The 10198-nt window shown below is 38.1% G+C and overlaps 2 protein-coding genes across 3 annotated transcripts in view; one reads left to right on the top strand and one right to left on the bottom strand.

Annotated features, from left to right (window-relative positions):
• LOC109848250 (14-3-3 protein 9-like) lies at positions 3911-8028 on the top strand. 2 transcript variants are annotated; one of them, XM_020417683.1, is made up of 7 exons: positions 3911-4069; positions 4152-4422; positions 4778-4865; positions 5990-6099; positions 6186-6334; positions 7485-7528; positions 7641-8028. In XM_020417683.1, the coding sequence occupies exons 1-7, from the start codon at positions 3997-3999 to the stop codon at positions 7641-7643; spliced, it is 738 nt and encodes a 245-aa protein (XP_020273272.1). In that variant the 5' UTR covers positions 3911-3996; the 3' UTR covers positions 7644-8028. The 2 variants fall into 2 exon arrangements, with proteins under 2 accessions (XP_020273272.1, XP_020273265.1); XM_020417676.1 differs by having other exon boundaries at positions 7482-7528.
• Positions 9131-10198, bottom strand: part of LOC109830084 (UDP-N-acetylglucosamine 1-carboxyvinyltransferase-like) — a 5298-nt gene continuing 4230 nt past the window's right edge. Inside the window, exons 6-7 of the mRNA XM_020397238.1 lie at positions 9411-9503; positions 9131-9326 (exon numbers count right to left, since the gene is read on the bottom strand). Coding sequence (XP_020252827.1) covers positions 9131-9326; positions 9411-9503 — 289 coding nt within the window. The remainder of the gene's footprint in view (positions 9327-9410; positions 9504-10198) is intronic.

Genomic DNA, 10198 nt, shown 5'->3' with positions numbered 1-10198 from the left:
ACATGGCGATGAATTGCAGAGATCCTATTACAGAGGAGTTCATCCTGCAAACATGCCACAATAACCTCTCCATCGATGTCTTGGAAGCTTTGGGGGTTGAGCCGTCCACAACTTGGAAGGAGTTAAAATTTCGTGGCGAACAAGCTGAACACTTTCTTAAAAGAAAGGAAGCTGAGAAAGGCCAACAAATGACATCTGCAATCATTGGGAACGCAACTTTCGATCCGAAGTTTCAAAAAGAATATTCATTCGAAGAGGATGAAGCTCCAGCCATATTGGAATACCTCCTCGCTAATGACAAAATCGAGCTACCACCTATTAAAGATCAGGATGGAGCTAAGATGATTACGGATCCAAATTACTGTGCGTACCACAGAAGGATTCTTCATCCCACCGAAATTTGCTTTGGACTCAAAAACAAAATCCAAGCCTTAATTGACTCCGGCGTCATAACGGCCAAAGAAGTCGAGTAAAGACGACCATATTACTCCATCGGATACACGAGTATAAACTGTTTTCCCCAACTCCATTGGGTACACGAGTATAAACTGTTTCCCCTCACTCCGAAAAGTATACGAGTATAAACTGCTCCTCGATACTCCAAAAGGTATATGAGTCTAAACTATTTCCTTTCCTTAACGGGAAGTTCCTGGAGAATCCTATATTCTTAAGGATAACCCGAACATATGACTGAGGTTAACGTACTCCTCGTTATACCCAGTTTTACAAAGAAAGCTGGGGGTCGATAATTCATGTAATGGGAAGTTCCTGGAAGAATGTTAAATATAATATTCTTAGGGATAACCCGATTATTATGGACAGAATGATAAATACTAAGCTCCTATTATGATTTTCGAACACTCTTTTGCTGAGATGAGATTCGATCACTTCGTTAGATCAATCTTCCCTCACAAAACCCATTTGGTCAAACCTTTAAACAGTTAGGACCGAAGCCAAAATCCCCTCTCGATTCGTTCCATGAACGAGAGGTCCACAAATTGAACGATCAAACCTTTAAACAGTTAGGATCGTCTTAAATACCCATTTGGTCAAACCTTTAAACAGTTAGGACCAAAACCAAAATCCCCTCTCGATTCGTTCCATGAACGAGAGGTCCACAAATTGAACGATCAAACCTTTAAACAGTTAGGATCGTCTCAAATTCCCATTTGGTCAAACCTTTAAACAGTTAGGACCAAAGCCAAAATCCCCTCTCGATTCGTTCCATGAACGAGAGGTCCACAAATTGAACGATCAAACCTTTCGCGGCTAAGGCGCGGCAGACCAAGGTGCCGCGGCTAAGGCGCGGCAGCCTATGGTGTCGCGGCTTAACCGCTGCAACCTATGGTGCCGCGGCAGTTAAAGCAGGATGCTACAGCAGTTATAATACAGTTATCTGATGATTATTTAAAGTCCACGTGGCGGAGTATCAGAAATAGAACGTGTGCTGATGTGGAAAAGCAGTTAAACCACGAAAAAGGTGGTTAAAGGTCGTGGGAGAACTGTTTCAAACACGTATGAACGTGGGTGTAACTGCCCCTTTAGCCGCGGCAGTGTCGACTGTCGCGCTCTTTGGCCGCGACAGTGTCGACTGTCGCGCCCTTTAGCCGCGACAGCATCAGCTGCCGCGCCTAAAGAGACAGTTATTGACCAGCTATTTCTTCAGTTATCGTCTAAGGAGGCTATAAATACCCCCCTATGGTCATCATGGACAGGGGCTGAGCATTTTCCAGAGAGATTAGAGCAGAGAGCCTTGAGTTTTGGTGAATTAGAGCAAGAGAGAGAGTCTTCCTTCTTCACAAACATCCTCAAGAAGCTTCTAGCGAGTCCTAGAGATCTAAGCTCAGACTTGATCTTTGGAAGAGTGAACATCTTACATCGATAAGATATTCGCTTCAAATTCTTACTTCGATAAACGAAGGAAGAATCATTAAACCCCTCACGGTTCAATCAGAATCTGTGATTTGGTGGTCCACGAGTCAAAGCGCTCCCGGCACAGGCAAAGATCCCACGCAAGCAGCGATCCAAACAACGATCCTGCGTTTGTTTCTAAAAAGTTGTAATTTTCCTTTTGTTGTGTAAAAGAAGTCTTATAAAAAGACTATCTCTTTTGAATTTGTTGTAATCGACCGAAGATATAATGAATTCCATGACAAAACCAACTTTTGACGCAAACAAGCTGGCGACCACAGTGGGAGCCAACGGTCTCGCTGCCGAGACCGTCGTGTCGCAGCCGATCAAGATTCCAGTTGAATCCATGGTCGAATACGAATTCGACCAAACCAAGTTTGAGGAATATCTCTCATCATCCTCTCGCAAGTACAAGAGGATCTCACAATTGAGGAAGAGTTGCATGCCAAAGAAGGCACAAAATGAAGACTCTCGCCTGATTGTTGCTGAGGATTCTACTCACAACCTCTCTGCTCATAATGGCTCTTCGCCAAGTAAAGAGTCATTAAATCAAAGCCCACCGGCATTGACGAAAAGAGCTCGTCAGAGACAACTGGGGTTTGGTGTTGTGGGTTACTTGTTGTTTTGGTTTGCCTTGCCTGTGGTTTTCCTTGCACTTGATATGTGGCAATGATGATGATCAACGTTTTCTGAGAATGCAATCTAACTTACATCGTTTATTATATCCAGATGAGGGCAAAGGGGATGACATTGCAGCCTACATTGAATTGACAATGTCTAGGCGAGGCAATTCATCCTTATAATGCAATCTGTAATAAACATGTTTAAGTTATAGGTGGGGCAATCAACGATGACAAGTTTATCTATTACTGAGCCATACAATATCAATTAGAATTTGTACCCAGTTCAAACAACAGTTTTCATTACACCCTCAGTAGTTTTTGCAAGTACAGGTACATGACATGAAGTTTGTAATAATTAAAATAACACAAAAAATTGCTAAGAAAATTGCAGAAATTTTCCAAACTAGTAGTTGATTTTCGACAAGTCTCAATTCTTTCTTCAGCTTCTTTGATTGCAAAATATATTTATCTCCATACCTATTTTCTTTGACATATTGGCTTCCTTGGTTGCTTGATGACTCTCCTCTTTCTTCAGCCCATTCGAAAAAATTACATTCTTTATTTGGGAATTTTTCACACCCCCAATAACACCTACCCTTATTTTTACCATTCTTGCACACTTTCATCGGTGTTCGGAGATGACAGTCGCAATAAACTTCATAATTCTGCCAGCACTCTTCTGATATCATTTTCATGTCGGGGCAGCAAATTGAAGATAATAGGAATTTTATAAATGCTGAAAATGAGAATGTTTGGATTATTTGTGAGGCCTCAAGGTGAATTTATAGCCACATTGGCCCTCTACTAGCCGTTGCTACAGTGTTCTGACTATGTTTTTTGAAATCTGAAATTTGAAGCTGAAAATAGCCGTTGCTACAGTGATTCCAGCAAGAAAATATAAATTTTGGTTGCTTCTAGCCGTTGCTACAGTAGTTTTTAAATGTTAAAGAGGTTCTCTGTTGCTACAGTATCTACTCCCCAAAAAAAGGTCTTTTTGAAGCAAACATGGTATTAGGAATTGGACCAATTCTATAAAAGTGAGATTCCTAATCCTTTGGGTGAAACAAACATAGAATGCCAAAAAAAATAGGATTTTATAAAACTATTACTTGTCTATAAAATTTTTATAGAATAGGTTGGAATCCATAAATAAAATAGGATTCCTAATCCTATTCCTACCCTCTATTGAACCAAACAGCCCCTTAGACTAATTCCCAAATAACGGAAGTATGGTTAATTTTTATATTATATAATTCATCTGTAATAAAATAAAATGATATCAAAAGGATCTCATGTCTTCATTTGATCATAATATATGCAAGGGTACGGTGGTAATTTTATATTCCCAGAAATTGCCTAATTTAAACGCAGATCCCTTCAAATAAAATGCTCGTCTCCTTTCATTTTCCCTAAAAATTTATCCCTTTTCTCCCAATTTTTTCCGAGCTCAGAGTGATCATCAATGGCTTCTCTAGAGTCACGCGAGGGTTTCGTCTACAAGGCCAAGCTCGCCGAACAAGCCGAGCGATACGACGGTAAACCCTAATTCTTCCCATCTCTAAACCTAGGGTTAGGGTTTCTGATCCAATCCATCCATGTTTTTTTTTCTATTTACAGAAATGGTCGATTTAATGAAGAGCGTGGCTAAACTCGACGTCGAGCTGACCGTCGAAGAGCGCAACCTCCTCTCTGTTGGTTACAAGAACGTGATCGGAGAGCAGAAGGAGGAGTCGAAGGGGAACGAGAATCATGTGAAGAAGATTAAGGAGTACAGGGGAAAGGTTGAGTCTGAGCTCTCCAAGATCTGTAACGACATAATGTTGGTGATTGACGAGCATTTGATCCCGTCGGCGAGCGCTGGAGAGTCCTCTGTGTTTTATTACAAGATGTGAGTGTCTCGGGCTGTGTATCTTTGGATTTTATTTGGATTTTTGGGATGTTGGTCCCTCAATTGATACCATAAATCAGTCCCTCTAGTTTAACGCTCATGCTATGCTCAATGTGCAAATTTTAATGGGTTTATAAGGAATTTATTGTGTTCATGGCCTTTAGAAATCAGTCCCTCTAGTTTAACGATAGTAATCCCCCCTTCCTGAAATAAGAAGAAGAAAAACTGACGGCCGGAAATTTTTTATTTGGAGAGAAGCTAACAGATTTACCATAGAGCCTAGAGGCAGCGATTTGAGTGAAAGTTTGAAGTTTTGTGGTTTTTGGAGTAAAAGTATGAATTTTTGTTATTTCAGGAAGGGGGATTACTATCGTTATCTGGCAGAGTTCAAGACTGGGAATGAGAGGAAGGAGGTGGCTGAAGAATCACTTAAAGCATATCAGGTTTACCTCTTCTTTCTTTGTTTTCGTGTTGAAAAATTGAATTTGATAGATGAATTTGTTTCTTGTGTTTAATGTGTGTTATTGACAACCTTGATGTTTTTTCTCTGATGATATTGCTTGAGATTATGAAAAGTTGATCCCTTATTGTTAAATGATTTACCTTTTTATGTAATAGAACAAAGAGGGCTGTACACTTGTATTTTGTTCTATCAATGTTCTGCTATAGTATGTTCTATTTGCTTGTATTCAGTAATCCTATTTCATTATTTTGTTTATTTTACATTGGTCTGCCGTTATGCTTATTTTGTTCGGTTTATTATTTTGGGGTTTTTTTTTGATATTAGTCCCTTAAATCTTTTATTTTGAATTGAGTTCCTTAAATCATTGGAATTACTGTTAGGTTCTGTACTCCCAATTCAAATATGAGATGTATCTTGAAAGCTGTATCCGTTTGGGGTAAATATCTAAATCCTTCATGAATACTCCTTGGATTTTTTTAGCTTTGTCATGGAAATATCAATGTTTATTAGTGTTTTGCACGTTGTATTTGATCTTTGCAAGTGGTATAGGTTTTTAACAACCATCTACACTACTTGCTCAACTTCCTTGGGCAGAAGTTCTCTCGACCGGTAGCTTATATCTCACTAGTTAAATGCAATGTTATGTCTTCCCATTGTTTTTTGCCATTGGGATGGATGTTTCAGTTAACCTCCAATAACATTCTACGAATAATGATGCAATATTAAATCCAGCTTTGACTATCTTTATTCTTATTATGGTTTCTATTAATCTGCATGAAAATTGTAGAAACGATGGTATGATATGATTCAACCTTCAAAACATCTACATGCTTATTCTGATCCAACTTGCTTACTGTAGCCTAAGGATGTGTACCTTTCCATAAACTGCTGATATTCTTCCACCTGTAAAATATTCCGCAAGCTATGAGATTTTTGTCATCACATGCCTGAAATCTGCACTTTTGATTACTGGCCTTTAGTGCAATGACAAAGCACAATAGCATTGATAAGAATTATGTTTTCTATTATTTGTGGTGTTTTAATTCAGTTTATGATATGAACCTGTTATATGCTGATTTCTGGTTATTTACTCAATCTCTGCAGGCAGCTTCCAGTACAGCTGAGACTGATTTGTCTCCAACTCACCCAATTCGATTAGGATTGGCATTGAACTTCTCAGTATTTTATTATGAGATCATGAACTCACCTGAAAGGTGTGCAGGCTGTTACATTACATGTCTCTGTGTTTCTTCATGTTGTTTTAGACCTTATGCTCTAATTTTTTTATCATATAATTTAGGGCTTGCCACCTTGCCAAACAAGCTTTTGATGAAGCCATTTCAGAGCTAGATTCGCTAAGTGAGGAATCGTACAAAGATAGCACTCTGATCATGCAACTTTTGAGGGACAACCTTACCTTGTGGACCTCTGATATTCCTGAGGATGGAGGTAATCGTCTAATTCCAAATCCAAGATAGTGTCGACATATATCTAATTAATATTTCATAGTTTTTTAAAAAAATGCAATGGAACTTTTAAGATAATATTGCATGTGTTTTTATAAAAGATAATGCGAAGTCTAAAAAATAGTTCTCATAGTTGTACAAATTTTAATTATACATAGTTTTAGCAAAATATATATTTCTTTTCATTATCACGTACGTGAATGTCCAAGATGCATCACTATCACTCTGGTCTTTTCAACTACCCTGTTGTTTGAGTAATTTTTTGGATGATCTCCCTATTTTATTTCATATGTAACCAAGAGATCTTTGCTATTTTTATGCATATATGTCATATGTGTATCTTTAGCTAAAAAATCCTTATGGATATATAAGTATCTTTAATCTGAACAAAAAAAATTCTCACCATTTCTGCAACAATGACTGACAATAAAATATATATTTAATAATGTGTAAGCATCCTTTCTAAGGGCTTAGTATTTTCAGTAAGATAGTGCATTTAGATAATTAGAAGTGTAGTTCATCATTATGTCTCTACTTTGTTGGTTAAATAAGTGGTAGCTATAAACTATTCTAGTTCTATGTCTCCAAAAGAGGAACTCCTGATATTTGACTAAAATCCCAAGAGTTTGTTAGCATACTAACTAGATAGACTTCCTGTTAAACCCTCGTCTGATTTGATGAAAGAACGACCTTATTAATAAATTAACTTAAGTTCTGCTTAATATATACACTCGAACCATTTTACTTTTGGTTAGTTCTATGAAAAATGTTATTCATTTCGGTGCGCTGTGCTTGTATTTTATAACAATAGTAAGGCTTTAGGTTGCACTCTGCTTGTGTTGAAGGTTATTCTTCTGCAGCATGTTTTGAGGTCTTTAACAGAACATAACAGCGACGAAAATTATGCTTCACATCTCAGAACTTAGATATTGTCTTTGCCATTTTCCCTTCTGGTTACACCCCACCAAAAAAAAGGAAAGAAAGAGAAGAAGAAGAAGCGCCACATAACACACAGAAAATCTTTTTTTTAATTATAATTGTTGGAAATATATCTTACTGAACTGGAGTAAAACTACAATGTTCATATTCTATTGTTAAAAATTTAATGTCTTCTCTCTGTTTGGCAACAGCAGAAGATGCTGCAAAGGATGGCTCTGGGAAGGTTGCAGGTGATGAGGTGAGTTCCTGAATTTATTTCACATTTTTTATTTCTTTCGAGGGATTAATTACTCTGTTGATATTCTTCTCATTTTCTGATAACTCTCTTATTTTGGCTTTTCTAACTGCAGTGATGCAGAACAACCAGGGCCATGCTAGATGTGAAGCAGGGAGGGGATCAAGGATGCGTTGAGCATCCTTTGTTTTGTACCCACTCTCGGTTCATTTATTATCTTTAGATTGTTTTAGTTTTAGTTTTTGTTATCTTTATTTTTTTTTTCACGTGACATAAAACTCATGGATTTTATAGGCGAATTGCTGCTGCTGTCATATTTTCAAGTTTTTTTTTTAATATCCCGAAGACGTAGCTCTTGTAGGAGCTTGTCACATGAAATGATGAATGTATTAACTAGCTATTTATGTGGCTGGTGTGCGTGTTTGCTTCAGAGAGTCTGGTTTCTACCATAGCTAGATGCAAAGCTATGGTATTCAACATGAGCTGCATGAATATTTTTGTGATGATGTTTCGTGAAGGTTGACGGTCATTTGGGCTCTTCAATATTGATTTCAAACAAATGCTAGCTTTTGAAGCTCCCAGTAGTTTCTGTGCCTAAAACAGGGTGAGTTGTGCTGTCTGTGCTACTAGGAGAAGATCAAACTACTGGATATCCTATTGCTGAAAACTGGGTCGTTCATTATGTCGACTCTTTTAAGAAGAGTTTAAGCCTTATATTATGTTTGATAAAACACTTTTAAATAATTTTACCCAGAAAGCTGGGACTTGCCTTTCTTCAGCTTTCAGTTGTCCCAAACTTGGGCCACCTTTTTTCCACAATTATTTAGAGCTGTTGCAGACCACAGGTTCTGAGCCACAACTGGGGGGTAAATTACCAATTTCCCCCTGTGTTTTGCACATGTATGGCGGTTCTGAGCCACAACTTGGGGGGCAAATTACCAATTTCCCCCTCTGGTTCGCACATGCATGGTCAGAACCGCTAGCTCGTATGCGGATATGGTTAGAACCACTATCGTATGCGGATATGGTCAGAACCACTAGCTCATATGCAGGCGGAAAAGTCCCTTTGACTCACGCGAGCCAAATAGCAATGTTCTATGCGGGCAGTTCTTCTGATAGAATAATACTGGCTGTTGCATGGAAGTATAACGTCAAAGAATATGCATCAATTGATTGGATATAAGGGTAATGAGTCAGATGAGAGCCTACATATATATGTGGCTTTATCATGATCACCCCTGTAGAATATAAAAGCACATTTTGTGCAAATTAATGTTAACCTTAAAAGATATGATAATCAAGTGATAAGAAATTAAAACCATAGTTGGTAAGTAGGTAGAAAGCAAAGTCGAGATGTTGTAAGTAAACAATTGGAACATAATTGACGGAGCAAAGAAGATAAAGAGCAACGGTCGGAAAATTAAACACTTCCAAAGGAGTGGCAATGAGAACGTAAATAATCTGAACTGCCATTTTTGTGACGAGAGAGAATCTTCAGAATTTCTTGTTGCGGGCAATAATCTTGGCGAAGGACTTAAAAAACCATCATTTGATTTTTATCCCACAGAGCTGCTTTGTACCTACTTAACCCATGATATTTTCTTTCTACTGTTCGGTATCAGTCTCTCTTCTGATTTCAGCACCCAATGATCTGAGCTTTGCCTCAAATCCTTCATAACCTCGATCAATATGCGAGACACCTGAAACCTCTGTTATGCCATCTGCTGCCAGTCCTGCTAAAACCAGTGCAGCTCCACCTCTCAGATCAGCTGCTGAGACTTTAGCACCACGAAGGGGCATGCTGGACGAAACGAAAGAGAGTAGATGAAGTTTTAAAGTTTTAACCAAGATAATTCATTAGGGAAGTTGCAAGCTGATATAATACCTTCCTGGTTTTTTCCCTTCAATGAATGCTGAATTCCCAATGGTCTTTATTCTGGCACCGAGCTTCTGCAGTTCTTTCACTGTAAATGAATAGCTGTCAGTTAATAACTATGAAGATGTCGTAGTAAAACTACCATGATTATTCATTATTATGAATGGTCACCGTCTTAAATAGTTACCGAGAGCGAAGAAAAAAACTAATTACGAGTTCACTGTAGAAGAGACAACAATAATTTTACTTGACTAATGCATGAAAGAAGCGAAAATAGGAAGGAAAAAAAATGATTTCACAGTATTGACTGTTTAACAAGCCTAAACAAAAGCAATTGGCTTGCATATCAAACTCCAAAGCCTTCATAAGCCAAGAATCACAAGGCCATCTGGTTTTCCTAACCCTGGCTTGTATGTCAAGCTCACTGCCCTTAAAGCCACCAAATATGTGACCTACTTGACATTATTGGCATGAAATATTCTGTAGATGTTGGCTGATAAGGTCTACTGTTTGTTCTGGATCTTAGAAGATGCTACTAAATTGGAAATCTAATTCTTCTCATACTTTCAAGTGAAGAAGAGTTCATGATGTGGATGAGAATATAATTAAAATTTGATCTTTCTGCCATTTACAAACAGCGTATTCCTCTCCCTCCACCGAATGTATATCGAGACGCATAGATTTACGTTGCATTAACCACTCAAAAATTCACCTCTTGACTCACCATGATGCATACGGTTCTCAAATACAGATTCCTCAACAATACTCGACCCAGAACATGTAGTAAGCAATGCCAT

This window comes from Asparagus officinalis, chromosome 1 (assembly GCF_001876935.1).
Source record: "Asparagus officinalis chromosome 1, Aspof.V1, whole genome shotgun sequence".
NCBI classification, from domain to species: Eukaryota; Viridiplantae; Streptophyta; class Magnoliopsida; order Asparagales; family Asparagaceae; genus Asparagus; species Asparagus officinalis.
The sequence above is the reverse complement of the archived record's forward strand: the minus strand, read 5'-3'. Positions and strand labels throughout refer to the sequence as shown.